Source organism: Daldinia vernicosa, assembly GCF_022497035.1.
Source record: "Daldinia vernicosa strain CBS 139.73 unplaced genomic scaffold F5Y00scaffold_66, whole genome shotgun sequence".
NCBI lineage: Eukaryota > Fungi > Ascomycota > Sordariomycetes > Xylariales > Hypoxylaceae > Daldinia > Daldinia vernicosa.
Genome location: NW_025953982.1, coordinates 98,753 through 125,794, shown reverse-complemented (window position 1 = coordinate 125,794; position 27,042 = coordinate 98,753). Strand labels below are relative to the sequence as shown.

At 46.6% G+C, this 27,042-nt stretch overlaps 11 protein-coding genes across 11 annotated transcripts; 8 read left to right on the top strand and 3 right to left on the bottom strand.

Annotated features, from left to right (window-relative positions):
• Window positions 1–338: 338 nt before the first annotated feature.
• Window positions 339–2,136, top strand: F5Y00DRAFT_255730 (polysaccharide lyase family 4 protein; the record flags this gene model as incomplete). Its single annotated transcript, XM_048010315.1, has 3 exons — window positions 339–936; window positions 1,010–1,967; window positions 2,070–2,136. 3 exons carry the CDS (start codon window positions 339–341, stop codon window positions 2,134–2,136), a joined length of 1,623 nt encoding a protein of 540 aa, XP_047860787.1.
• Window positions 2,137–2,520: 384 nt separating this feature from the next.
• Window positions 2,521–4,596, bottom strand: F5Y00DRAFT_266178 (uncharacterized protein; the record flags this gene model as incomplete). Its single annotated transcript, XM_048011903.1, has 4 exons — window positions 2,521–2,707; window positions 2,762–2,982; window positions 3,069–3,888; window positions 3,944–4,596. 4 exons carry the CDS (start codon window positions 4,594–4,596, stop codon window positions 2,521–2,523), a joined length of 1,881 nt encoding a protein of 626 aa, XP_047860786.1.
• A 681-nt stretch (window positions 4,597–5,277) lies between these two features.
• F5Y00DRAFT_273531 (uncharacterized protein) lies at window positions 5,278–6,301 on the top strand (the record flags this gene model as incomplete). The annotated part of the gene is made up of 1 exon (XM_048013195.1): window positions 5,278–6,301. The coding sequence occupies exon 1, from the start codon at window positions 5,354–5,356 to the stop codon at window positions 6,299–6,301; it is 948 nt and encodes a 315-aa protein (XP_047860785.1). The 5' UTR covers window positions 5,278–5,353.
• On the bottom strand, window positions 6,302–10,352 carry F5Y00DRAFT_186804 (SNF2 family N-terminal domain-containing protein). The gene is made up of 3 exons (XM_048005101.1): window positions 7,879–10,352; window positions 6,742–7,824; window positions 6,302–6,666 (listed from the first exon to the last, which is right to left on the bottom strand). Exons 1-3 carry the CDS (start codon window positions 10,101–10,103, stop codon window positions 6,588–6,590), a joined length of 3,387 nt encoding a protein of 1,128 aa, XP_047860784.1. The 5' UTR covers window positions 10,104–10,352; the 3' UTR covers window positions 6,302–6,587.
• A 136-nt stretch (window positions 10,353–10,488) lies between these two features.
• F5Y00DRAFT_186796 (Squalene/phytoene synthase) lies at window positions 10,489–11,892 on the top strand. The gene is made up of 2 exons (XM_048005100.1): window positions 10,489–10,723; window positions 10,791–11,892. The coding sequence occupies exons 1-2, from the start codon at window positions 10,596–10,598 to the stop codon at window positions 11,758–11,760; spliced, it is 1,098 nt and encodes a 365-aa protein (XP_047860783.1). The 5' UTR covers window positions 10,489–10,595; the 3' UTR covers window positions 11,761–11,892.
• On the top strand, window positions 11,893–12,783 carry F5Y00DRAFT_186793 (RmlC-like cupin domain-containing protein). The gene is made up of 2 exons (XM_048005099.1): window positions 11,893–12,510; window positions 12,580–12,783. Exons 1-2 carry the CDS (start codon window positions 12,024–12,026, stop codon window positions 12,645–12,647), a joined length of 555 nt encoding a protein of 184 aa, XP_047860782.1. The 5' UTR covers window positions 11,893–12,023; the 3' UTR covers window positions 12,648–12,783.
• Window positions 12,784–14,781, bottom strand: F5Y00DRAFT_273528 (uncharacterized protein; the record flags this gene model as incomplete). The annotated part of the gene is made up of 1 exon (XM_048013194.1): window positions 12,784–14,781. One exon carries the CDS (start codon window positions 14,779–14,781, stop codon window positions 12,919–12,921), a length of 1,863 nt encoding a protein of 620 aa, XP_047860781.1. The 3' UTR covers window positions 12,784–12,918.
• Window positions 14,782–15,773: 992 nt separating this feature from the next.
• On the top strand, window positions 15,774–17,022 carry F5Y00DRAFT_273526 (uncharacterized protein; the record flags this gene model as incomplete). Its single annotated transcript, XM_048013193.1, has 2 exons — window positions 15,774–16,887; window positions 16,985–17,022. 2 exons carry the CDS (start codon window positions 15,774–15,776, stop codon window positions 17,020–17,022), a joined length of 1,152 nt encoding a protein of 383 aa, XP_047860780.1.
• Window positions 17,023–18,316: 1,294 nt separating this feature from the next.
• On the top strand, window positions 18,317–20,408 carry F5Y00DRAFT_247855 (Prp19-domain-containing protein). Its single transcript, XM_048009336.1, has 5 exons — window positions 18,317–18,457; window positions 18,513–18,557; window positions 18,613–19,051; window positions 19,104–19,561; window positions 19,620–20,408. The coding sequence occupies exons 1-5, from the start codon at window positions 18,445–18,447 to the stop codon at window positions 20,096–20,098; spliced, it is 1,434 nt and encodes a 477-aa protein (XP_047860779.1). The 5' UTR covers window positions 18,317–18,444; the 3' UTR covers window positions 20,099–20,408.
• Window positions 20,409–21,106: 698 nt separating this feature from the next.
• F5Y00DRAFT_186770 (uncharacterized protein) lies at window positions 21,107–23,128 on the top strand. The gene is made up of 3 exons (XM_048005098.1): window positions 21,107–21,282; window positions 21,406–22,839; window positions 22,906–23,128. Exons 2-3 carry the CDS (start codon window positions 21,427–21,429, stop codon window positions 23,071–23,073), a joined length of 1,581 nt encoding a protein of 526 aa, XP_047860778.1. The 5' UTR covers window positions 21,107–21,282; window positions 21,406–21,426; the 3' UTR covers window positions 23,074–23,128.
• An 874-nt stretch (window positions 23,129–24,002) lies between these two features.
• F5Y00DRAFT_247853 (fungal-specific transcription factor domain-containing protein) lies at window positions 24,003–26,874 on the top strand. The gene is made up of 3 exons (XM_048009335.1): window positions 24,003–24,091; window positions 24,149–24,528; window positions 24,661–26,874. The coding sequence occupies exons 2-3, from the start codon at window positions 24,386–24,388 to the stop codon at window positions 26,855–26,857; spliced, it is 2,340 nt and encodes a 779-aa protein (XP_047860777.1). The 5' UTR covers window positions 24,003–24,091; window positions 24,149–24,385; the 3' UTR covers window positions 26,858–26,874.
• Window positions 26,875–27,042: the final 168 nt, after the last annotated feature.

Below are 27,042 nucleotides of genomic sequence, written 5' to 3'. Positions count from 1 at the left end.
AACCCGTCAAGCTCGGGCTATGTTCCCCCTACATACTGCTGCTAGTTGGGGATATGGGTTCGTAAGATCAGGAATCAGTTCTATATGGAGAATATTATTTATAAATTATAAATAAATAGATAGCGTAGACGTATCTTGGGTAACTACCTACCTAATGATTATATGTTTATTCGACCTCCGCACCGACCCTTGTTATAGTACCAGGCGTTATCATGAGGGTCAACGTAGTTGCTCGATGGGCCTCGGCTCTCGCCATTCTCCCCTTGGTCAGTAGCGAGCCTTCCATGACTATCATCAACGAGAATGTGACGCGTATTTCCAATGGCGACACCTTCTCAATGGACGTCGAGTCGTCCGGCTACGTGACAAAAATGTGGTGGAACCGCCGGGAAATCGTAGGTAACGCGACCGGAGGCTACACCGACACGGGCGGCAAGACGACGTTCAATTTCACGTCCGGCCCGACCCTGATCGAAAAGACGGACTCCATGATCCACGTAGGATTCAACAACTCCTACTTTGGTAACGTCTATTACGTTCTTTTTAGTGGTCTAAACGGTCACTACCAATACGTCACCAACCGGAATCTAGGATACCAGGGCGAGGTCCGGAGCCTATACCGCCTCGACCCGCTTCAGTTTACTTGGGGTCGGACCAACATCAAGAATGCGCCGCTACCCGCGATCCAAGACATCAAAACCGGATACAAAGTGCAAGACGAGACTTGGCAGAGGCCCGACGGCAGCTACATCACTAAATATGATTTCTCGTGCTACGTCAGAGACCTCGACTTCCACGGCTTATACGGAGACGGCGTCGGAGCTTATGTGATGGCTCCGGGGAAAGATTACTACATCGGCGACCACCTCAAGCAGGAGCTTATGCTTCACAGGGAGAGCTCTACCGACGACGCCGTTCTGCTACACATGTATCACGGTGAGACGACAATTTGCTACCTAGTCAACCCCTTTTCATACATACCTAGAACTAACGACAACGTCTGGCTTAGGGTCACACTACAATTCCGAATTCAGCAATCTAATCCCGCCAGGCAAGATGTGGGGACCATGGCTCTTTTACGTCAACAACGGCGACTTAGACGATGCCGCGGCCCGGAGTAAAAAAGAAGACGCAGCGTGGCCTTACCCCTGGCTCCAGGATACCAAATACCGCCAGCGAGGCACTGTGCGAGGGCGGCTAGTCTTCAGCGACGGACGACCCGCAGCCGGCGCCGCTATCTTCCTGGGCGACGAGGACGGCGCCGAAACCAATAACCAGGGTTCTAACTACCAGTATACCACGTACGCCGATGCCAACGGTTCCTTCGTCCTGAGCCACGTTCGACGGGAAAAGGGGTATCGCCTCCTAGCGTGGGCCAACGGGGGTTCTCTTGCCGACGTAGAAGGCGCGCACAATGGCACGGCGGTGGAGTTCGCCGGTACAAACCGTTCCGAGATCGACCTAGGTACCATCGTATGGGAAGTTCCAACAACAGGCCGGCGTCCAGGATGGCGAATCGGTGATTTCGACCGCAAGACGCTCGGGTTCAGATTAGGCGGGGTACCAATGGAACACGGCCTAAGCGACGCATGTCCAGCGAACCTCGTATACGCCATCGGCTCTAGCCAGGACGACGACTGGTGTTTCGCACAGAGCGCGCAAGGGAACTGGACCGTGATCTTCCCCGAAGCAGACCGAGAGCGCGGTGCAGTCCTCAGTCTCTCGTTCGCGGGGTACACGAGCCAGAACGGATACGGACTTGGCAGGGACTCGTACGCTTTTCCGGAGGTCGAACCGACGGGTCTTAACGTCAGCATGAATCAGCAGTTGGTCGGGACTATCGTGAGCGAAAACGCAACAGACGGGGCGCTGTATCGAAGCGCGACGACATCCGGCGGTTATTATGCTAGGCAGTTCATTATCCCCGGGGAAATGTTCCTCTCTGACAGAGCCAACAGGCTAGATTTGTAAGTGGTATAAATTATCTCTGATATGCCTTTCACCCTGCACTTGGGGACCTAATTCGGTCTTCTCTATACGTCTATATAATCGTGCTAACCAAAACGTAGGAGTCTAACGCAAAACCATAGATGGAGAGGGATAATGTGGGATGCGCTCAAGCTTGAGTGGTTGTAATCACATTGTACAAACAATATAGCGGAAATTATAATCGTTCGCAGATATACTAAAGCACCTCAGGGATACTGATATACGAAACAAGTATTTCTTACACGTTAGGAGGTAAGAACTAGCATATTTGCCAATGATCAAACCTAACCTATTACGTATCATAATAGGTAGATCTAAATTATAATCCAGAATCGACGACTGGCGATAATCCGGAGGGCAATGTCTGTAAGTATAATAGAAACAATTCTGTACAGGGTATCATTTTAATTACACAATGCCTAAATAAGCAGATGCCCCCTATGCAAGCCAACAATCCAATATCATGAATGTGAAATGTATGGAGTTCACATGGCGTTTATTCGGCATTCCTGTTTGGGTCACAATCTAGAATCAAAATTGATTGTTCTCTTTTGATTTTTTTATCATCAAGGCACGTGTCCGGGCCCTCTTGAGTTCCTGTTTCCTTCTGATGCTCCTGACGTCGTTTCGCTGTCGGATCCTAACCACCCAGGCAAATATAGTATGGCGCATCAAGATTAGAATTGTTGCTACCATGACGGGAATTGCAATCCACCAGCTGTCTTGCGTTAGTAACTGGCTTCGTGAGTATTGATATCAGGAGTAGACTCACAAGTACGAAACATCGCCTGTTATCGGCGCAAAGTGCTCAAAGTTCTGGCCGAAGTATCCAGTCAAGAATGTTAACGGCAGGAATATGATGGTAACCATAGTCAATTGTTTCATGCTCTCGTTTTGGTTGGTCGAAACAGTATTAAAGGTGAGGTTAATCATGTGATTAGCCAGCTCTTTGATCTGATTGAGACCCTCCGTAATGAGATAACAGTGATCGTACTATAACGTGTGAATTAGTGATTGAGTTAGAAGAGGATTAAATGAATTTAGCTAGGCTATATCTAGCACTTTGATAAGAAACTTACCACATCGCCCAAGTAGGTGCAAGTCATTGGTGAGATGATGACTCCTTCGTTGGGATTCTGTAGTTCCCTCGCTGTGGCGGTATCGCTCAGCTTTGTCTTGTGGTCGCGGAGCGCACCGATAAGCGTTTGGATTGGGTTAATGAGATTGTATAATTTGCTGACTTCAGAAATCACGATGTAGAGGAACTTGCAGTCGGTGATCTTGGGGCTTATAAAAAAGTCGAGCTCTAGATCCTCGATAACATCCATATAACATGAGGTAACTGGTATAGCCATGTCGATTATTGCGTCGATGATGGCCTGTGCAACCATTGATGCATCGCAGGATTGCCTTAGGATTGTAGTTGGGATTGCCAACCGAGCCAATATAGGTTTCTCTACATCACCAGCCGATTGCTCAAAGAAGGCAATTACCGTGTTATCCGATGTTATGAACATAGCAACCTGCTCAGCAGTGACTGCTACGCCTCTAGAGACCAGAGCTGAGTTCTTCTCCATGTATTCTGTTCGCGCAGAGTTTGGCGAGGCATGATATCTCTGCAATGTACGTAGCGTGTCCGGGTTGAACACATTGGAGAAATTAGTCGGTTGATACGTGAAGCTTTGATTTGGTGTCATCGTCTGCTTTGTGCCACTCTCCAGCGCGGTATCCTCCTCTTTCGTGCTATTCTCCGATTTCCTGCGGAACCATCGCCTAGCCTTCTTGCCTACCGACTTCTCACTCTCTTCGTCAAGGCTGCTCTTGTCGTCACTGCTGTCATCCTCTACTATGCGGACCAGCTTCTGGCACGTGAGAACAATGAAGGCATGATTAGTATACCTTTTGAAAGATAATTAGTCACTGAGTGCAATTTTTTAGGGTGGAAGCTCCTTACCAATCAGCTTTCGTGCGATTTCTTGGGTTCATGACATCCTCAATTGACAACCTATGTAGGTCTTTATGTTGACCCAAGGCTTGAATGACGTCCCACGACAGACCATTGACATTGATCCATCGACATTTTACCCAATCAGGTTGTGGCTTTTGGATAAATTCGATGAGTTGATGATTGTCAAACTCATGTACCTTTAACTCGTCTTGAGAGAAGTCGACAACCGTGATTTGGCACTCTGCGTGAAGGGTGGGTACCGTCTCTTGACCACCGTCAGGCTTCAAAGGATCAACACCTGGTTCAGCACCCGGCTTCCACCCTGGCCGGTTTTCAAACTCTTCGAAGCGATCTATAGGTTTAAACGCATTCGATCTAGTCATACGTCGTCTGGGTGTAGAGGTTCGAGAGGCTGGAGGGTCATTATTATCAGCAGATTGCCGAGGAGATCTGAACTTGAGGCGCGAGCCATGGCGTGACGAGTGAGGTCGTGTCCTAGTTCTATCTTGTGGACTCTCTGAAGATGCGGAGAATGGGGCGCTTGTACTGGGTGCGCTTGTACTGTGTGCGGGCTCGGGGATTGGCGCCGTTGTTTTAGGACTAATGTCATGCAGATCGTCTGCCAATGCGGTACTGTTTGAGGAAGATCGGTGCGACATTGTGTAAGACCGGGACCGACTGACCCTTGGAGATATATGAGACGAAGGGATTGGCGAACAAAGTAGGATATTCAATAAATATATCCATTGATTGGTTACAGGTTGCAGGAATACCTTACGCATGCATATATAGATATTTTTAACAGTTAGAAGTGTATCGTGCTATTAAGAAGACTGACTGACTGAATAAGGTCATAGTGAAATAATAATTCCCCACTTCAAGCTTGGAATACTCAAGCTTGGAATAGGCCCGACGTTAGGGGTCAGTATTTGGTAATTTGAAAAGGGATGATGCTATTGGATACCGGGACTTAGTTTTTAGCTGCGTATTGATCTTGTGTAACTGAACAAAAGATAGTCCAATGTGACATGTCCACCAGATTAAGCTTTATAAAGTTCTTCTAGTTACTCAAATACCTGACACGTGCAGGAATAAAAAGTAAAATATATGGGGATATGGAGTACCTACATGCATACATAAATAATCGAGAATGTATCTTGTATAACATTGACGTATACATTGCTGAAGCCAAACTACATACATACCTAGTGTATCCAGATATGTAGTCTAGTGTATGCCGGGTAGCCGGGGTAAAGCTAATTGGTATATGACGTAGATAGTTATTGGCGTTCCCAAACAACCACATTTTGTCTATATGCAAACTACACAAACACGTTCAAGCTAGATACATAAACGTAGGTGAATCTTTTTATATATTCATAATACCTTACCTACAGGTATATTTCAGTAATCATCATGGCCGAATACGAAGCTCGCCGGCTTGAGAATATCAAGCGTAACCAGGCTCTTGTGAAAAATCTAAATCTAGGACTCCATAATAGCAGCTATTCAAGCAAAGCATATCAAAAAGTCAAAGATCACTACCCATCTCCTGCAAAACGCCGCAGGCTCTATATTAATTCCCCTAGGCGGTCGTCGGCTCGTATTGCAAATGCTTTAGCAAAGCCACCTAATAATCCTAGAGATATGCAAGACGATTCATCAGATTCGTCAAGTAATCGGCCGCATAAAAGCCGGGCAACAAAACCTAGTCTAGACATTGACGCTCTAGTTACAAAATGGTCTTCGTGGACTCTTGCCGCACCTCCCCCAACGCGCGACGACGAGGGGAACTATCACTTCGCGTCGCACCCCACATTCACCCCCAATAAGTCCCCCGAGGCCATCATTCGCGAGGGTTCCTTCGGCGGAACCTACTGGCGCCCCCTTTACTCCCGACACCTTCGCACCACCATAACCGACGACTGGAAAGAATTACCAGCGGAATGGACCGAGGGCCTCGACGTAGGAAAGTACCTTACCAGCGAGACCGTCAACCCGGAGGTTAACAAGTACGGGGTCGCATGTGGGCAGACTATCGAGCAGTGGGAAGCCTCCGGGTGGATCATGCACGAATACGACGTCCGCGGCTGGTTTCAGTGGTACTGTAGATTCTGGCAAGGACGTCGCTGTCCGGACGATAACCGTCAAGTAAGTAGGTGGCAGAGGTGTGTTGGGGAAAAGGGAAGATGGCGCAGGGTTCTCCTTAAGGGGTACGTGGAAAATGGTATACGTAGCGTAACTGATGAGGGAAATGACCATCAGAAGGAAGATGTGAGTCCTGCTATACATCAGACGTGCCATCATTGGGCTTGGGAAGTCAGGCAGGAGGCATTAGATCGATTTTGGGAAGAGAGCGAGTAGTTTATCAAACAATTCAAGTCGATAGTCGCGTTAGTTCTAGCATTCGTATCATTATTCCAAGTGTTGTGCTATTTGGGTTCTCCGGCTCTTGAATGTTTCTCAACATATGTGGGAGGGATCCTAAGTTAATGCTGTCTATAGTCCAAGTCCAAAAGCTAGGATGCCACCCTCAACTGATTGCTCATCTATTCTTACCAAAGGGCACGCTGGATATGCCTTAAGTACTTTATATATAAGGGGAGAAGGGATTGACTCAACCCATCCTGCATAACTCATAATATCCAGATCAGCTTAATAATTCCTTGATATCCTCGACTCTCTGGAGTCTCTTTTCTTCGTCGCTCATCATGCCCAATGAAGTAGCACTAGAAAAATAACACGTTAGCAACTTACATTGCGCCCATATGATAATAATAAATGAGAAAATGATGAGTGCTCACATAAACTTCTTCCTATCTTGGACTTTTAACATCCGCTCCTCGACGCTGTCTTTGACGATGAACCGATAGACCTTAACCTCGTCGTCTTGGCCCATCCTGTGCACACGATCGATGGCTTGGGCTTCCACGGCGAAGCTCCACCAAGGGTCCATCATGAAGACACGCTTCGCCTGCGTCAAATTTAGTCCCACACCACCAGCCCGCAAACTTAACAGTAGGATAGTAAATTTATTGGACTCCTTGAATTCATTCAGGATGGCGGAGCGGGTCTTTTGGTTGGTGGAACCGTCGAGACGGAGGAATCGCATATTAGCTTTCGCGAGTGCAGGCTCGATGAGTGACATGAAGGATGTAAATTGGCTAAAGACGACTGATTTTATACGTGGGTGCTCCTTGCGTAACTGACGTAGGTGCTGCATTAACGAGACAACTTTTGACGAGGACTCATTTGACCCTAAGCGCTGTAAGCTAATCTTGGGCGGGGACTGTATCGTTTCCGGGTCGTCATCCTGCCGAACCACTTCGAATAGATCACGACTATTGATAGGCTCACGACAATTAAAACATTTTGGAACTTGGTGGCGATCCGTATTATGTTTTATGAAATCTAGCAGGCATTTCTTACAAGCAGAATGCCAGCAGCCGGTAACAGTCTGATCAATCATCGGCTCCTCTGAGCAGATAGGGCATTCGTTTACTGCCTCATCCCGAATTTGCTGGAGGACATGGGCACCGAAAGCATTTGCATCCTTCTCGTCGTCCGTAGTCGCTGTAAATCTCTCTATTAGGGACTGGAGGTCCATATCGTCGCTGAGACCCGCGGCTGCATCGGCTTCCGCACCGGCGGCTTCCTCTTCGGTGATGATATCCTGATTCCTAACCAGAGTTGGGTGGCAGCATGTTTGGCGCAGACGGAGGATCTGAGCAAAGATAGTAGTATAGGCTTTCATGACCGTCCCCTTTTCGAAGTTGGCGGAGAATGTACGTTGGGCCCTAGTGAATACGTAATCGTAAATATCCCGCTCAGCCTTCGAGAGTTCAACCTCAACGATTTCCATTGACTTCGGGGGCAGGGGGACAAGACTAAATAAAATTAGTATCATAATCTCTGAATATAATAAGTATATCGTAACTCACGGCTGTCCTTCGGGCGTTTTCATGTCTTTCGTTCTCCTCATTACCAACGGTTCCAATACTGTTTGCACCACATCGAGGGCACGCACGAAATCCTTAGACTCGAATGGAACGGTGATAAATGTTCGCCAGTACGAAAAGTTATTCCATGGCTCGACTCTAAGAAACCTGACTAAACTAAACAGGTCCTCTAAACGATTTACGATGGGAGTTCCCGTGAGAGCCCAACGATGAGTGGCTGAAAGCTCATAACATGCTTTTGAAGTCTTCGACTGGCGGTTTTTGATGGTATGGGCTTCGTCGAGGATAATCCGGAAAAAGTCCAACGAGAACAGACCATTGTGCGAGTCTCTATTGCCTGTCTTGGATGTGATTTGAGTAAATTCAGAAAGAACTACACCGTAGCTCGTAATTACAATATCAGGGGCAGAGGTGATATTAGTATCACAACAGAGGGCTTGAAGATTATCAATCTTTTCAGTGCCATAATAGACGATGGACTTTAGGGTACCCTCCTTGGATGCATTTTCTGCTTCACTTTGCCATTGTGCAAGCAGTGACATTGGAGCAATAACAAGGGTAGTCTTAGGTGCTGAAACGACGCCAGACCTAGAAGAGAGTTTCCGAAGGCCATTTACAGAACTGAGGGATGTGCCCGCACTTTGCATTGCTGCTTCAGATTTGTGCGAATGTATGAGACTCAGCATTTGAATCGTCTTACCGAGACCCATCTCGTCAGCAAGGATACCACCCAAGCAGTGTTGCTCTTGGGCAGGAAAATCTAATGACATCTCACCAGAGTATGGATTCATATAGAAGTTAGGTTGACCGTCAACTTGAGCAACTTCTTGATCGTCGACATCCTTAGTAGGCCAAGAATACTCTTCCCAGAGAGGGTGCATCGATGCTCCACGAACTTCGTTCTTCCGGTCTTTTTCTTTGGCTAACATCCAATATAATGACTGTTTCTGATATGGACGAAGTGTCATATCGAAGGATTCAGCTGGTTCAGCCTCGGGTGTATTGAAATCAAATGACTGAGCTTTCCGGTATAGAGCATCAAGCTGATCTTGCTCGAGTTCTTGGCCATCTTCGGCATCCTCCGATGGTGGTGATGAACCAGGATTTGTAGATTTGGATACATCGTTACTCTTCTTTTCAGCAAGCTCAGCAGCACCAAGAAGATCTTGTCGCGCACTTTTGGCTGCGGCCGCATTGCCTCTCGACGGCGCGAGGTTGATCTCCTGAAACAACCGCACGAGTGCTACTTGTCGTAAGCGTAAGTCTCGCTCCTCATTGGTTTCCTTTTCCTCAAAAAGACCCGTTGAGCGGTTGTCTGACATCTGAAATCCTGCGTTCTGGAAGGCGGACCTCATTAAGAAGCACCGTAATTGGAGGAATACGGTGTCATTTGTTCTCAGTCTCTCTGGTGCGTACACACAACTACCTTCAAACCTACAGACTTTCTGATCCATCAACGAAGATATCCAATTTGCCGTGTCTTTGGCCAGCCGTCCAATTTCCGTCCCTCGAGAATCGGTGAATCGCACGATAACGTCTACGCGTCTAGCAGCAGCTGAGTTTACTCGAATCGGTAGAGGTGAGTTTCCCTTGTTTTTTGCTTTAAGTGATGCGCCTGGTGGCTGAATCTTCTGGCGCTCAATCTTAACGACATCTCCGTGATTTAGTAGGTTTGTTCCACTGCGAGTAGCCCATCCCTCAACACCAAATGCACCGATATAGCGACTGTGAGGCATCGACTGCGACAGTCGAGGTCGTGCCGGTGGGGGATCAGGTTCCTTAGAATTATCGGTTACAATTGCCGAAGTATCCCTCGGCAAGCAAAGCGTAGCGATCTTGTTTACGGGTTGTTGAGAGCGATATTTCTTCCATGTCCCATCGAAATACATATTAACAGCCCGTTCGAGATCATTCCCGCAGTTTTCGCCGATCGTTTTTAACGCTTCTGAGTCAACATTATCTCCCACAATACTTTGGAACGTATTCTCGTCAAAATTCATTCCTTGCTCCGTTGCAGAGGTAGGCTCTACCGAATACGTGCCAGAGGCGCTCACTGTTGATACCCGATTAGTAACATCGTCGATAGTCCTCTCTACGAGAGGAGATGTGTTCTGTAGGTAGTGTCGACTTGAACTATCCTCGTCTTCTGGATCTGCGAAAAACCTCCTCTTTTTAGCGGGGGGCTCTCCCGAATCTTCTATACTCATGATAAGCTCATTGGAATACCCGTAAGTCGTGCGTAATGAATTGTGCGTATAAATAAGTCGGTTGACAAAGGGGACGCGATGGAGAAAATTCGATGTATAATGGAGAAAACCAGCCAGTGGAGAACAAGCGGACGTTACTGGTAACAAAAGATTGAATAGTGAAAGTTAGGTAGCGACGATCTTGGCTCTACCTCCTATAGCTTTACAAAATTACTACTATTATGTACCACGGCAAGCACAGAAACGCGCTCCGCCGAAAACTTCCCAATTAGTAATTAATAGATCGAGACGCGACTCTTTCGACGCGATCATCATGTGACCACGTTTTAATTTAAAGTTAAAAGTGGGATGTCCCCCACATCCCGCTGCATGATATCATTTTTGTGCTGAACAAAAGTCACCAACTCCGGAAAAAATTAACATAGCGAGGATTTTTACTTCGCGACTAGAACTTATAATACGATGGATTATTTGATATAAGATCGATTTCTTATGCATCGTGCAACTCGAGCACGCTCAGGCCTTCGATGGCCTAGACATCAGTTACGATTTTCACAAAGATCTTACGTAACCGATGTTGATGTAGATAAGGCAAGGCAGTATTGTGTTGCACAGCTGAGGTAGGGTTTTTGGCGCTCTCTCTGGCGGAATGCTTTAACCATAGACGAATGACGCTAATTGTAGTAGACAGTCCGACTATAATTCTTATTTAATTAGGAACATTCTGCCTAAACAGAGACAAGATGCTTATGATGCGTTACGAGCTTTTAATCTTGAGCTGGTTCGGCTTCCAGAGCTTGTATCAAACCCCACCATTGGCCTGATGAGGATGCAATTCTGGCGAGATGCTGTCAACAACACCTTTGCCGGCAAGCCCCCAAAAGAACCTATTATGATCTTACTTCACAAGGTTATCTCGGAACTCACCGAGATGGGCGGCACACCAAGCTCTATCAAATTCTGGTTACTGCGCCTGATTAATACTCGGGAACAGTATATGGATAACAAACCTTTCACCAGTCTGGGTTCGTTAGAGGAGTACGCAGAGAATACATACTCAACCCTTATGTATTCAAATCTAGCAGCACTCTCTATTAATTCCATGCATATGGACCATTTAGCTAGTCATATTGGGAAGGCATGTGGTATTGTGGCTATCCTTCGAGGTGTCCCAGTTTTAGCAGCCCCCTCGCCGCCTGTTAAGTCACCCTATGGAGCTAGTGTAGGCAGTGGTAGGAACCCAGTCCTATTACTACCGCTAGATGTCATGGCGGAGACGGGTCTGAAAGAGGAAGATGTCTACCGACATGGCCCTCGTGCCGATGGTTTCCAAGATGCCGTCTTCAAAGTCGCAACTCGGGCTAATGATCACCTGATCACTGCGAGAGAGATGTTGAAAAACCTCCGCGCAGGACAGAGCCCCGGTCATGAATACGAACATCACGGCGAAGAGCAACACGAATACCCGTTAGCGACTCATGGAGACGACGACACTAAACGAGATCTCCAACGAGGATTCAACGTCATGCTAGAAAGTATCCCAGCTAGCGATTACTTGATGCGACTTGAAGCCCAGAATTTCGATCCCTTTACAGTGACCAGCAGTTGGAAGCTCCCGTGGCGGTTATGGAGAGCAATAAAGACGAAACAAATTTAATTCATTGCGGTACATATCTACAACAGTCTAGAATGTTAAATAAATCCCGTAAGCGGCTGCCGTATACGTATCCGATAAGAGCTTTGGCGATCCTTAGCGCACGGTCATTGTCAGCATCACGGTTGTCTTCATTTTAATTATGGGCCATGTTATTATTAATCAAAACTTATATCATACCCTTCTCATCCGTCATCCTGGTTAACCTTCTGTTTCCCTTCTATGTATTATGCATCGTGTGTCTCTAGCCACGGCAATATCGGATCATGCTTCTTACTTCTGCACTCAGCCCATTGGGCTTGTTGCTCGTAAGCGCGTTAGGGGTTCGCGCTGCCAGTGTGCAATACAACTCATCAGTCCCTATAAATCAGCGCAGCGCTCAGGAGGTCATCGCACAACTCAAGCTCATCCCCAACGACGAGAAAGGCTATTATGTACAGACCTTTGAGGATGCCGACTCGGTTACAAGAAGCCCAGGCAATAGCACTCGGTCTGCCAGCACCGCCATTTACTATCTGCTCGAAGGCGCGGCAGGGTCATCCTACTGGCACCGTGTCGACGCCGTCGAAGTCTGGCACTACTATGCAGGCGCACCGCTGACTTTGTCGCTATCGAACAACGATGGCAAGCCCCCGGTGGACAAGGTGCTCGGACCAGATGTCTTCAACAATGAGCAGCCGCAGGTGGTCATTCCGAAAGGGACATGGCAAAGTGCCCTTTCAAGTGGGAAGTGGACTCTAGTCGGCACTACCGGTAAGAACATCATGCTCCCTTATATACTACTTCTGTTAACAAGCTTCATAACTAATTGCGGTATGATAGTGGCCCCAGGTTTCGTCCCGGATGGCGTAGAACTTGCACCACCTGATTGGAAACCGGATGGAGCATAAGGGTGGTATACGAAGCGTAAGAACACATGCCACATGCTAATACTTGGCACAAAATACCTGTCTTATATCAATGTCACAAAATCAATATCGGAGTTTATATCATGGATTTTTAAGCCAAATATTCGTAACGTTTAGCTTCTATATCTACCTCTTATCTTACACGAGACGTTTTATAAAACGCAAATAATTTACCTTAACTTCCAATCCCCTTCCCCGAGAGGCGCGCTGAGTGGGAGTCATTCATGATCCATGAGAGAACCCCGGAACGAATTCAATCCCAGGAAAATGAATATCTCTTCCTCTCAGCCCATGTTTCTTGATAAACCCTCCATTTTGTCAACAAACTTTCGAGGAAGTCCTTGCCTTTCATCATCACCGCCATAGTATAGACCTGCTCGAAATATAGAGGAGAATCTACACTTGATACTTTGTGAGAAAATATCTCACGCCCTGGATTCGCGGAATCATTTGGATCATGTATCCTGTAAAAAAAATAATTCGTTAGGTCCCCGTCCATATACAATTCCGGTTCAAGCCAATATTCCAATGTCTTTTCTCCGACTTCTGTGGGGTCGGCGCCGTGGTGCATTAGTCTAAGTGCTACGAGGCAGTCCAGTCTCCATCGGTCGTCCTCAGTCTTTATTATCCGCGAATGGCGTAGTGCTTCTTCTAGCAGAGTCAACCCGCCTAACCGGGATTGAACTCTGATCGAGCCAACAGATATACCAGAGTTGACGATAATGTCAATCAAATCAAGTTGAGCGGTATATGCCAAGCTATCGCAAGGACCACGGAATGAAGTACCGCAGACAGCTTGCTGGAGGCGTATACTAGAAAACTTATACCCGAAGCTAAGGAGACACTCTGCGGTACGAGGACAAATGCGCTCTGAGGCCTGTTTCATTATATGATCTATCCAGCTTATTTCTTTGTTTCCGTTGGCTTTCTTAGAGTGCTCGACGTCCAACAGAATAGCTCTTGTGATTTCCAGGAAGTCGTCGCTGCGGGCAGCCTGTCGAGCAATTTCGAAGCTAATAAGCGACTGGGGTCCCGAGTTTCTAAAGAGGTCAAATAGATGCCAGCTCAACGCACTTTTGTAAGGACTCCTTCCACTTCTCAAGGCTCGGGCAGTCAGGGTTTCAAGCAAGTTTGTCTTATCGAGGGGTGGTATGGTCGTGGCATCAAGAAGGCGTTTGATAACGCTAAAATCCCTGATTGGATGGGTATCGCCTTGACGAGCAATACAATGAAGCACTTGCACGATGGCTTCCTGGCCATCATCGGTTTTGAAAAGTGGATGTTGTAAAAGGGTCTCAAGAAGCTGCATACGTCCAAATTCGACGGGCCACCATAGATCTCTATATCTCAGATCTAGCCCATTTCGAAGCATGAATTGTGCGATCTCCTCATCGGCTTCACAAGCAAGGGAAAACGCATCAACCTCTGCTGTTGCGCACATGAAATCATCATCCATTTCATCCCTTACATCCATTCCCGCCCCAGCACTCTCATATAGATGATATCGAGTGATACGCTCGGTGAAGTTCTGTTTCCTAATTTCAACACCGGATTCGAGAAGTGTCTTTATTACGTCAAGTCGTCCTGATTTAGCAGCTACAAGCATGGGCGAAGGGAAATCCCTGTATTCCAGGTAATCATGAAGGATATCATCCATACGATTACCAGTGCAATGCATAGGATGCCTCAGGCCTTCGAGCGCACGAGGGTAAAGCCTCGAGTAAATGTCGACGATCTCTTTAATCAAATTTATATCCACTCCTGTCTCAATTGCCCAGTTAATAAGGGGTACACATGACCCTGGAGGCTTCATTTGAAGATACGGACGTTTAAATGCATCTTGATTACCGGACCTAGTGGGAGGTTCAAGCCGGGAATATTGCGAAACGATCCCGTGCCTCCAAACAAACGAAGCCCACTCACTCCTCCTGCTGGTCTGAAAGTATTGAATATCATTAATCAAATATTCCCTGAGGCCGATCGCGGAGTTCGCACGCTTGCATATGCAGGCGTAGTTAAGCAACTGAGATGGCGTAGTGAAATTGCTTGCTACCTTTTGGATGACCTCAGTTGGCCAGTTCGGGAAGCCACAGTTGGGTTTATTAGGACAAGCCATCGTAGTCGGAATTATAGTTGATCGTAATGAATGAGTAGATGATGTTTCTTTTAGATTAATGCTGTAGGTTGATTTATCTCTTTATCGAATATTAAGCACTAGGAAATTTGCTCGATTTATATACTATAGAATTATATCAGTATCTTATATATAATAGTTCAGTTAGGCGAAAAGTAACAGAGATATTATTTACAGAACAAAGCTATTGTTATAAATAAAGACTTGAACCTGGATCAATTAACTACATAGAAGTAACAAATGCTTGACGAATTGTAGCGTATACCTAATGCCTACTACGAATAACGATGTAGTTCCCCAGATAAATTATAGACAATGTATTGTTATCATACTCTACTTGTAATTAACTCTTCATCGTTGTCACGAATTGTGGTAAACAAGAACGTTGAACCGCTAACAAAATGTTATCTACGAAGGTACGACACAAATCTCTCAGCATTACTCCATCGCAGTAAAGTAAAATACCTAGGTAGACTATTATAGATCTGAAGGAAATTGTTCGGAAGCTCAATAAATTAATCCCTCCTTAATTATAATTTGTTGTTGTAGTTGCGGAAAGAGTAAGGCTCTTGCGAATACAGTCGAGCATGGAGCAGCGCTGTTATTTATCAAGTCCTAAAAACATTCGGTAGGTTTGGAAGGGTTGCCATCTCAATTTTCAAGTAGCGTCACTAATATGAAATCAAGGGTGTAAGGTAGGATTATACAATTATTGCCTACGGGCTCGTAATAGTTGCGTCACTTATGGTAACAAGCACTTTTCTCCACCCCTTTTACTCGAGTACCCAAACAAAGGGCGACTTAAGGATCTTGGGGGCCGGGAGTTAGATTTTACTACAGATAATATCATTGCTTCTGTGTTTTAACCCTCAACTTTTATGTTTCCCCCTCAGGGAGTTGATTATAGTCGTGTACGGTGTCTCCTGAAGCGACTCAAATTACGTTCATCCTTGGCATTTCGTGAAACATCCTCAATGGCGCTGTATAATGCGTCTAACAAAATGGACTCCAAAGCTAAGAAATTAGCCCTCTTCGAAGGTGCTATGAACAAGGTCTACGGGCCTTATCCTACAGATACGCCCGACCCTGCATCATGGCAGCCTCCTGCGAAACCCGGAGCTGGAGGACATCGTGGGCGATATCTCTGGACCGACGCTTTCGGGGTTATTAACTTCATCACCCTATCCCATGAGAAGGACGGTATTCAGTCACAGAAACTCTACTTAGGACTAGCCAGGCGCTTGGCAGATAAAGTTCACTCTGTTCTCGGCCGCACACGGGATGGGACTTCGCGCCTCCGCGGCGCGACCGACGAGGAACCTTTGAAAGGCGGCTTACGGATCGGGAAGCTCGACGCTGAGGGTCCGGATGGCGACGGCCAATATCATCACTATCTGACTCTCTGGATGTTCGCACTGAACCGACTGGCCCTAGCAACAGAAGAGCCGCATTGGAATGACCTTGCGGTGCAACTAGCCAAGGCCATCCATCCGCATTTTATGACCAAGAAGGGCGGTCAGGAGAGCATGGTGTGGAAGATATCGATGGATATGCGCCACGTGCTAGTCGATAGCAAAGGGAACCTTGACGATGTAGACGGACTTGCAGTGTACCAGTTACTACAAGAAACGGCCGAGCGCTTTAACAAAAGGAATGCTACCGATAGCTCAAGCTCGTCAAGGCTAGATACAGAAATCGAACACTACCGTCGTATCATGGCCAGCCATCCCAAACGTCTATCAGGGGACCCGCTTGATCTAGGGATGAGCCTATGGATCAGTCACTTGGACAAAGAAGCAACGTGGTCGCGCGAGTTAGCCAAACAGGGCCTCACCATCGCGCGCAACCGCTTCCTGCCCGCAGCCCAGAGCCCCGTCAGCGTCGACGAGAAGCATTCGTATCGCCTTGCATTTCGCGAATTTGGCGGCTGCATGGGGATTAAATGCTACGTTGACGACCCGGCCCAACCATTGCATACAGCTGCCGAGGCGGTGCTGGATGCTTGGGAAGGCAAGGTCCTAAATGCGGCGGATGGAGACTTGCGGCCGATTAATTTGGTCATGTACGCTGCAGCGCTAATTCCTGGCGGTAAGTCTATACTGGGCAATATTTTTTTCTTTTTTTTCCTTTGCAGGCTGTGTTTCTTTGTATTGGGTTGTTAGGGCTAACGGATACGATACAATAGCTTTTCATAAAGATTATATGGGTTTGGGAAAGGGGTAGAACCCCTTATATTTCATTGGGACCCTCGTCGTTTATGGCTTTATGGCTTTGTGCTCCCACAACCAAACTCGAAGCTTAATACATAGGTGTACTGAAAAGTCTAGCTCATTTAATTATTGCTTCGTCTTTACTGGTGATTTACCCCTGATGTAAATAGGCGGTCCGTAAAAAGTATATCATCTCCCCTCTAGACAGATTTGCCTCAACAAGAAGTAAAATAGTATCCTTCTTTTTCTGATGTTTCCTCCCTTTTAAACGATATTCACAAGAATGATTGCTCACAAATCCGAACAAGCCATTTCCTTAAATGTTTGAGCGTTTATACCTCTTCCCGTTGCTCCTGTCGTTCCTGCGGATTTAAAGACCTTGAAAGAGGCCTTGCGAGAGGCCTTGCAACGGGATCTAATAGATCTTCGAGGTTGTACAGGAAATACAGGTATACAGGTCTATATAAGGGGCCCTCCCTCCCATCCTATCCATTTTTTTTCTTTCTTCTAAGTCTTTAACTTTTCAACCGATCAATCAGCTAAGCAGTCAGTCAGTCAGTCAGTCAGTCAGTCAGTCAGTCAGTCAACTAGGCAGCTAGTCAACCAGTCAGTCCCCTAGACTTCTAATCTTCTAGCTAATCACATATATAACCAGTCTCTTAGCCAGTCTCCTAGCCAGTCTCCTAGATAGCCTCCTAGATAGTCACTTAAATACCTAGGTAGTCTTATATAATCAATCTCTCAATTAGAATTGTATTCGTAGCTATCGTAATCTAACCAACTGACTGCCTGCCTGCCTGCCTAACTGCCCCCGTACGTGTCCCTGTTTGTACGATATACGTACCTAATTTATACCTTCCCGTCGACTCCCGTTGACTCCTGTGGCTTCCCGTAAACGTGGTAAATATTTAAGACCGACTCGGACGTTTGGACTGTCTGATATTAAACAAATCAAACGTTTAAATCGGGGTTAAACGTCTAAAACAACTCGAATCAATAAAAATTATTACTCAACGTTTACTTAACCCTGGATTCTCGAACGTTTAAAGACGCAAATGGTAAAATAACAATCGATTAACGGTTTATTGGCCCCACCAGATTTTAGTACGGTAGTACGGTACCGAATCGTGGGGAAAGTGTTTTGTATCACACTAACTTTGCTTAGCTTACAGGCATATGATTTATGATTTTATCAACGTAAGGTCCAGGAATCGAATCCGGATAAAACAACGGGCCGTTACATGCATAATTGTCTACGGGCCAACTTCGGTCTCCCTACTTTTAACCAATCAGTTCAAAGTCAACATTGCGCAGGAACTTATCGAAGCTTTAGAGCTATCAACTGCTAAACTTGGAAATTTTATTAATTGAACTCAGCCTAGCCAGCAACTAGACGCAATCAGACACAATCACCGCCAGTCTGAGGTTATCCACGATGCTGTGCTCTCGTAAGTGTTCAATATAATATACTACACCATTTTTCATATTTCTAACGCGATATAGTTTCCGGCGAAGCTCCTCAAGAGCCTGTTGTTTCTAAATTATCAGGTATGATAAAGTCGCTTTGTTTGGTATACTGTTTAACTAAATTAATATCATCTAGGCGCTGTATTTGAGAAGCGACTGATCGAGAAGTATATCGAAGAGAATGGAAAGGATCCTGTGAGCGGGGAGGACTTAACTCTCGACGACCTTTTACCTATCAAATCTTCACGCGTCGTGCGACCCCGACCGCCTACTCTCACTTCCATACCGGCCCTCTTATCTACCTTCCAAAATGAATGGGACGCGCTGGCACTAGAGACGTACAATATTAGAGAACAGTTGGCGCGAACGAGGGAGGAACTTGCGACAGCCCTCTACCAACATGATGCGGCCGTCCGTGTTATTGCGAGATTGACCAAAGAACGGGACGAGGCCAGGGATGCGCTGTCTAAGGTGACCGTATCAGCGGGCGGCGCAAACAATGGCGATGCTATGGCGGTTGACGCTGAAGCTCTACCCGAGGAACTAGCAGCTAAGGTGGATGAAACACAAGCAAAGTTCGTACTGCGATTTTCTTCCATTTGTATAATATAGCTAACATACCAACAGACTATCTAAGAGCCGAAAGAAGCGACCCGTTCCGGAGGATTGGGCAACAGCAGAGGATATTGCTACGTTCGCAGTCGAAACCACAAACTCCCTCCCCGTCCCCCAAGCTACAACGGTTAGTGTCGAGGCTGCCTATGCCGCTGTGGGTGGATTGCAGGGCGATGTTGCCATCTACTCGATCGATTCGGGCAATGTCGAGCGTTCATTACAAGTTAACGAACCCGTGACGGATTCGATATGGGACGGCTCCAGAGTCTTCTTCTCGACTTCTAAGGGCTCCGTAAAGGTATTTGAGAATGGCAGCGAGATCGCGTCATTCTCCGATCACGCTGGCCCAGCTACCGGTCTTTCCATTCATCCAAGCAAAGAAATATTGGCGTCTGTCGGCTCCGACAAGAGTTTTGTATTTTACGATCTGGCCAATTTGCGTCGCGCCACGCGTGTGTATACCAATGCCAGTAAGTTAACATTCCGAAATGTTCGTATTATTAATGTTGTCGCTAAATTCTATTGTAGCCTTAACCGCTTGCGCCTTTCATCCCGACGGCCATATCTTTGCTGCCGGTACCAATTCCGGCGAGATCAAGCTATTCATGACTAAGACCGGGGAGGAAGCAGCCTCGTTCCACTTGGGGGCTCCAGTGCAAGCCATTACTTTCTCTGAAAACGGCTTCTGGTTTGCAGCCACGGCAAAGGGACAGACTACGGTTACTATATTCGATCTGCGCAAAGAGGGAGAAGCTGCACAGGTCAAGGTGTTAGATATCGGCAGCGCAGTACAGGCCCTCGCATGGGACTATTCGCAGCAGTTCCTCGCAACAGCAGGGCCCGCCGGAGTTACAGTACAGCAGTACAGCAAAAGCTCCAAGTCCTGGTCAGAACCCTTACGAGCAGCAGTCAGTGCAGTCAGCGTCAAGTGGGCTGCAAATGCAAACAAGCTTGTGGCTGTTAATGGAGATGGAGTGATTAGTGTTCTTGCTGCTAAGGAGTCGTAATTTGGGCTATAACCTCGTCTGGGGATGATGCGAACAAATAAGAAGAGAAATATGGGCTAGGTAGGCAAAAGCTATGCTTTATATCACAACCAGCACTGGATGATAGCTTAGGGTTTATCGATGTATAATATGGATAGGTGATGGATCACCAATGATACATTCTTGCGAGAAGTTGAAGTTTTCTAATGTCATTAGGGTGATATAAATAAATCAAACGGGCCTATCATAAAAAGCATAGCTAAGGAGAGGACAATTCTAGTACCTCGAGCATTATCTAATGTATAGGTACCTACCTATCTATATGCCTTCATTTTACAAGAATATACCCCATGTGTAATAGATAATTATACCCAATAATCAAGGTACGCAGATATCGTACGCTCAAGTAGTATTCCTCATGGAGAATCTTCATAAGTCTACCTAACATGAGTTGTATGAGTTATACATTTTTGATTTAAAATGTACATAGGTCTGCGTTAAATGTGCTCTTATTGGATAAAGCTGCATATGTACCTAAAATACATCATAAAGCTGCACTCAAACGAAACAGCCTTAGCGCGTAAGGCTTCTTGGGTGCGGCTGTTTACCAGCTACGTGGGGTAGAACTACCTTGTCAGCTATCGGGGTTTAGATAACCGAATAAAATAAGCGTATTCCGTAGGTGCAATACCAAGGTACCTACGATTTGGTAATGCGGCGTCATCCTTGTTGTAAGATGTAACTACATGGTACCTGACAACTGGAAACCCTTGCGCACGTACGGCAGGTAAGATCTAACTGCAAGGCTCGCGTTAATGTGAATTTTGCCATTGAACGTTGCCATAGCTTCCTTCCTATCTGCACTTGTTCCCACAGCAAACCAACTCAAACCTACCTAACTTAGGTCTTAGGTTCACTTTTCTTCGCCTCCCATTATTCCTTCCTTTTCCTTTCACACATCACCCAAGTTCAATAAAATAACCGCTGTCGCAACTTCGTCGTCACTTCCCGACGTCTACAACGCGGCGGCAAGCATACGTCAACGGAGAAACACTACTCACCTATCTCAACCCTGTTTATGAGGCAGGCAGTGTCCGTTGACGCGTGCTCAGTAAAATGATAGCGCGATATTAATTACCCTACCAGCTACCAGGCTACATACCTATCTGTAACCTCGGTCCCGTGAGGCCGAATCAATCCGGTTGGTAAGTTTTCGCACAATCTTACATTCTTTCAAGTTTGCACAGTTCATGCCTCGAACCATCCAACAATACACGTTGCTCTGCTACTTTTTCATTTACTGGCCACTAACATTTTTGCCAACCCAGAGCCATTAAAGTGATTTTGATATGGCCGAAATCGCCGATTCTGATCTTCCGGATTCTTTATCATCGACCCCTCCCGGCTTTGTTGCGACTCCTACGTTATCCCTTCAAAGTATAGAAGATGATTCGGACTCTATTATGACCGAGTCTTCTCCTAGTATCCGATCACATCCTCGACATATTTACGACGACCCAAACCCCCCGCATAGCAGCAGCAGCTCAGCTTCTCATATTATATCCTCTCCCATATCGTCCAGTGATTCTAGTGATTCCGAGGGGATCGTTGAAGAATTCATCGACCATTTTTACCCTGACGAATCCTCGGTAGATAGCGACGATCGCCTCTTGGATAATCCATACGGTCATATAAACATCGATGACGATTTATTTGCGTATGACTCAGAAGAAAGCCTATTTGTGAACGATCGCGCTGATAGAGACGGTGATATTGATATATTTGATCAACTATCTCCCGAACTTTGGCCGCCGAGCAGTCCGGAAGATAATAACGCTGTAGAAAATTATAGATCACCCAGGATGGATGGGTTTAGAGAGATAGAGGGCCTAAGGGACGAGTTGGTAGGCTTTGAGGTAGAGCGGGCTGGGAACCACGCGGCTCGGAGACAAAGACAGCAGCAGCAGCAGCAGCAGCAGCAGCCGCAGCAACAGCCACCTCAAAGAGAACCTGAGGTGATCGATTTGACAGGTGACAGTCCTATTCAACATGCACCTCGAAATCGTTTTCAGACTCTACGCGGGCGACGTTCACTACAGCGAGGCACCCCTCCCCGGTTAGAACGCAGTGATGCTAGGTACATGAACTCTCATACCGTTATCGACCTCGTTTCGGATTCCGACGACAACGAACCCGCAGTAATGCCGCAGCCTAGACGAAGCAATCCACCTCCTCGAAATCCTCCTCGCAATCCTCCTCGAGATGAACTTGCCCGAAATCAAAATCGACTACGGCAACAAATGCACCCGGATATCCTACCCGGCCGCCACGCCCTTAATCAGATCCAACATCTCATAAACCATATTCCTCTATTTCATCTCCTCAATAACCAAAACCCTATGGCGAATAACCATGACGATGATCTGGTTATGCTAGGTCATCGTAATGTAATGCCAGATGGGATGCCGCAACCCAATCTTCCCCCGGTGGACCTCGACTACGATGCCCACCCCTTTCCGATGCCCCAGCCCGCACCAGTAGGCGCTAGCCCGAAGCCTGCACATGAGCCCCCGAAAGAGACAAGACCAGGTTTCACGAGAGACACAGGCGATGATGTCGTAGCTATCTGTCCCAGTTGCGACCAGGAGCTAGCATATGATCCGGATGATGATGCGAGCAATGCAGCTACACCTTCCAGAAAAGCTCGCACGAAGAAAGACAAGGCCGAGCATCATTTTTGGGCCGTCAAGGCCTGCGGACATGTAAGCATTAATGCACCTACCTGCCTAAAAAATTATTTTTTTTTTGGTGTCCTAACATATCTTTAGGTCTACTGCAGGAAGTGCTACGAGTACCGCAAATCCACGGCCAAGAATCGCGTCCCTGTAGGTTTCCGACCTGACCCCAGCGGCGCCAAAAACAAGGTGATCTGCGCCGTCGAAGATTGCAACTCGGATGTGAGCGCGAAGGCTGCGTGGGTCGGCATCTTCCTGTGATGCATTATTTTCACATTACTCCTCCGAATCGAGTTGATTTGGTCTGGTTCGGGGATACTGGGTACTCAACATAAGACGATTCTACGGCGTTGCGATAATTCTCTATTACTCATATTTGCATCATAAGGCGTTCCGTTAAGGCAAAGGTATAAAGGTGGGAACTACGGTCGGAAGGGAATTCCGAGGTCGATATCCTCACACTTTGTTTGTGACTTAGGCGCTTTTTCTTTATCATTTCCCCCCGCGTGGTCTGCGGCGTTTGTATTCTTACAGACCCAGACTTGATTGTACTTACTGGCCTTCCCATATACCTAAGACCTGAGGCCTATCGGCGTAGGACGAGATACGGTGGATATGACAGATGGGAAGGGTATGTTTTAGTTGCTTAGGTCGCCTCGCGTCACGCTGTATTCTAGCCTACTAGGTGGTCCATAAAAGGCCTTCGGCCAGCCTGCATTAGATAGGCAATAGACGCATCGTCGTGTTCTGAAAATAGGCTTGTCGAAATTATGACTTGTATTTCCAATGACTTATTTTCTAGCAGTATTTGTAGGAGGTATGTCAAATTCACGGAAGGGCAAGGCTGTCCGCCCTAAGTACCAAAGGCAATGAGTATAAGAGAGTAAGTACTATGTAAAATAGAATAATGGAATATATTAGACTGAGAGGTAAGGCAAGTAAGCGATAAACGCATTCCAAGGCTTTACGTAGGCGAAGAACGGATAGGAGTTTTATAAGGCGCATGCTTTAATTGTGTACATGCATGCATACGTAGAAATATGCCTAATATACGAGTATAATTCCTCAAGGAGCCGGCTCGGTCTTAGCCGTAGCTGCCGTATCTACCGTAACTGCCGTAGACAGCTAAATATATGATCAATCCTACGCAACTTACGGACTTACGCATAAGGTACCTACACCTACGTAAGTTATTGTCTGCGGGTATTACTTAACTTAATAGCAGGGATCCCAAGGTTGCAGGATTAGTGCTGACACAAATCGCGGACCCGACGATCTTGTTGGTCCCGACCTTTTTCTTTTTACAAGAGGGCCACTGCACTGACTCTTTGAACAGAAATATCTTCAAATCGCTTAGCTGAGAAAAAGGAAGCTCCCTATTATTACTAATATTCTCGTACCTACAAAGATCTTAGCCTAGTTAGTGATTATAGTTGCTCGAACCCCAACTCATTCTCTCTCTCTATTTACATCAGCAATTTACATCAGCATCAATGAAGCGACTCTATTCAACCATTATAGACCGCCTCGATTGATATACTCATATATCACGTATATCCCGTATTTCTCTCAGATGGTCCATCAGTTGCCAACTATGTTCACCACTTTCCTAGGTCCGTCTCCACGATCTAGTGAATCCGGTCCGAACTCCGCTTCTCCGAATGGGTCTCAGCCTCCACGGCCCCGGCAGAAACGGAGTCAGGTAGCGCGCGCTTGGTAAGTTTACTACTATATACATCTATACGTCTATACGTCTATACGTCTATGCATCTATAAATTCATAAATTCGTACCTTCATACCTTCATACCGTCGCTCTTTTTACGTCATCTTGTGTTGACTCTGCCTAGTGATTACTGTCGCGTACATAGAATCAAGTGCGATAATAATCATCCATGCCTCAACTGTCAGACTAGAGGCGGTCAGTGCAGCAATGACCGCACAAATGGGGTCCGCACTCTCCCACACGCTTTCCGCGAGATAGAGCGGCTTAAGCAACGCAACCAAGAACTTGAGAAGGAGCTCGAAGAGGAACGAAGCCGTAATAGAAATCAAGTCGTTACCCCGACCGGAACCTCTAGCTCTCAACTTCCAACTCCCCCAAATATCTCATCTTCGTCAAGTATCTCTATCACAACCCCATCGGGCCCTTCTTCATATGATGCCGTATCTTCCAGGAGATACTGGGAAGGTATCTATACTAACACAGCCAGATCCGCATCAAAAACTTGGTACGGGCCTGCATCATTACTCTACTTCATCAGTCGTCTGAATGCCTTCTTGGCTTCAACATTGCAGCAGCATCTTCCCGAAAACTCATTGCAACCAAACTCGGCTAGTAGACTGCTCGATGGCCCTACGAGCCCTCCAGATAAACATACAAATGAGCATGATCAAGTACCACCGGACGATCCCATTAAGGCTAAGGAGTACTTGACCGCTACGCAGGAAGAATACTTCCTAGACTTATATTGGCAGTCGCATCACACTTCTCTCCTCGTCCTCGATGAAGATGATTTCAGGCGTCATTATAAATCATTATGGGTCGGATCAAGGAAAAAGCGCAAACCTTCAGCCCTTGTCGATATCGTTATAGCCTTATGCATGCAGTATGGCATGGCACGAGGTCGGGGTAATAATAATTCGGTATTGGGGAATGCCAATATCGATACCGATGATGCGACGCTCGCCGGCCGTTGGCATTATTGCCGCTGTCAAAATCTTCTAGCCTGCGAATTGGAGAGTCCTACAATATCAACTTTGCAGTGCAACATATTATCCGTGGTCTGGTTATGTTGTGCTTCGTTTCAAAATATGGCGGATAGTACCTTGGCCGTCACGGCACGCACAGCCCAGATGCTCGGCCTCCATCTACCGCCACCACAAAGTATGCCCCGACGCGAGAGGGAGATGCGAAAGCGCCTATGGTGGTCGATTTACGTCGCCGAGACCAAAACTAGCATGAAGTTGGGCCGACCATTTATGCTCCACCTGTCGCATGCGAGTTGTGGCCTGCCAGCCGACGACCACGAAGCCGCCGCGCAATCAGGGTCAGGTTTCGCGCCTTTAGATGATGATGTTACCTGGCTTAGCTGGAATTTACACAACACCAAGCTTATACTTGCTGCCCGCGACGTATACACCGCTTTTTACGATAAGTATCCGGACTTTGTCGAGAGCGACGGTAGCCAAGCGATTTATGACGCGCCGGCGGCCATGGAGACGTATGCTGAGTTCCTTATCATGCGCATGAGGGCATTGGAGCAGTGGGTTAAGGATGTGCCTGACGCATTAAAGACCCAGCGTAAGAACCACGGAATCCCCTTTTCAACGGACCTCTCGCCGGTAGAGATCGAACAGTTCGCCCCGCTCTGGGTGCAACGCCAGCGTCTGCTATTGGAATTATTATACCACAATCTCTGCACAAATTTGTATCGACCATTTATATCCTTCAAGCGGTCCCCATACTCATTAGTATCATCTGAGTCTTCATCGCTTGCAGAATCTTGTGCTCGCAGATGCGCTAGCCACGCTATGGCGCTCACACATATCATGCGGCAAATATTATCAACAACAGATATACTTACTGGCTGGCAAGAAGCTTTCCAATGGGAATGGAATGTCGCCATGACTCTGGTCGGCTTTGTCCTGTCTCATCCTCACGACGAACTAACACGAGCGGCGCGAGAAGCTATAAGTGTTTCAGTTGATGCTCTGGGCATTTTTGGAAACAGCTTTTCCGTAGCCGCAAGTGCGGCCCAACTGATACGTGAGCTTAGTGACAAAGCCGACCATATGATTATGCCACAGCCGATCAATGAAGGAAATAGACTTATAACTCAGGAGGGCCAGCCCATTACCATGATGCCCCAGAACGAACAGGAAAGTACAGTCATAGGTCAAACGGATGTTGGATTCCCTATGTTTGATGAGGACACTATCAATATAATGCAGGGTATCCTAGCAGAGTCAATGGACTTGGCTTTTGCTGTTGACGGTTACAACACTACGAATGTTTTATGGCCGAATATAGATCCTACAGAATAATAAGCCGTATATGTAGAAGCTGTAATAATAAAAGCAAATGAAGCCTTTTATATCTAGTTGAACAAAATGCATTCTTGGCTCGCTAGAGCAAATGCAGAGCTACTTTGCCAGTGTTTAAAACTCTCATATCCTTGAAATTCGAAGGTAGGTCTTGAGTATAAACATATTGGTATGTATTATGTGTT

Excerpts from the sequence above, each read along its gene's own strand:
- F5Y00DRAFT_186804 (XM_048005101.1), bottom strand. The coding sequence starts at position 10,103 with ATGAGTATAGAAGATTCGGGAGAGCCCCCCGCTAAAAAGAGGAGGTTT. Across the intron at positions 7,825-7,878 it reads AAAACGCCCGAAGGACAGCC|TCTTGTCCCCCTGCCCCCGA; the intron begins GTGAGTTACGAT and ends AATTTTATTTAG. Across the intron at positions 6,667-6,741 it reads CAAGATAGGAAGAAGTTTAT|TGCTACTTCATTGGGCATGA; the intron begins GTGAGCACTCAT and ends TTATTTTTCTAG.
- F5Y00DRAFT_186796 (XM_048005100.1), top strand. The coding sequence starts at position 10,596 with ATGCATCGTGCAACTCGAGCACGCTCAGGCCTTCGATGGCCTAGACAT. Across the intron at positions 10,724-10,790 it reads TATTGTGTTGCACAGCTGAG|ACAGTCCGACTATAATTCTT; the intron begins GTAGGGTTTTTG and ends TAATTGTAGTAG.
- F5Y00DRAFT_186793 (XM_048005099.1), top strand. The coding sequence starts at position 12,024 with ATGCTTCTTACTTCTGCACTCAGCCCATTGGGCTTGTTGCTCGTAAGC. Across the intron at positions 12,511-12,579 it reads GACTCTAGTCGGCACTACCG|TGGCCCCAGGTTTCGTCCCG; the intron begins GTAAGAACATCA and ends GCGGTATGATAG.
- F5Y00DRAFT_247855 (XM_048009336.1), top strand. Across the intron at positions 19,052-19,103 it reads GTGGATGAAACACAAGCAAA|ACTATCTAAGAGCCGAAAGA; the intron begins GTTCGTACTGCG and ends ACATACCAACAG. Across the intron at positions 19,562-19,619 it reads GCGTGTGTATACCAATGCCA|CCTTAACCGCTTGCGCCTTT; the intron begins GTAAGTTAACAT and ends ATTCTATTGTAG.
- F5Y00DRAFT_186770 (XM_048005098.1), top strand. The coding sequence starts at position 21,427 with ATGGCCGAAATCGCCGATTCTGATCTTCCGGATTCTTTATCATCGACC. Across the intron at positions 22,840-22,905 it reads CCGTCAAGGCCTGCGGACAT|GTCTACTGCAGGAAGTGCTA; the intron begins GTAAGCATTAAT and ends ACATATCTTTAG.
- F5Y00DRAFT_247853 (XM_048009335.1), top strand. The coding sequence starts at position 24,386 with ATGGTCCATCAGTTGCCAACTATGTTCACCACTTTCCTAGGTCCGTCT. Across the intron at positions 24,529-24,660 it reads AGTCAGGTAGCGCGCGCTTG|TGATTACTGTCGCGTACATA; the intron begins GTAAGTTTACTA and ends GACTCTGCCTAG.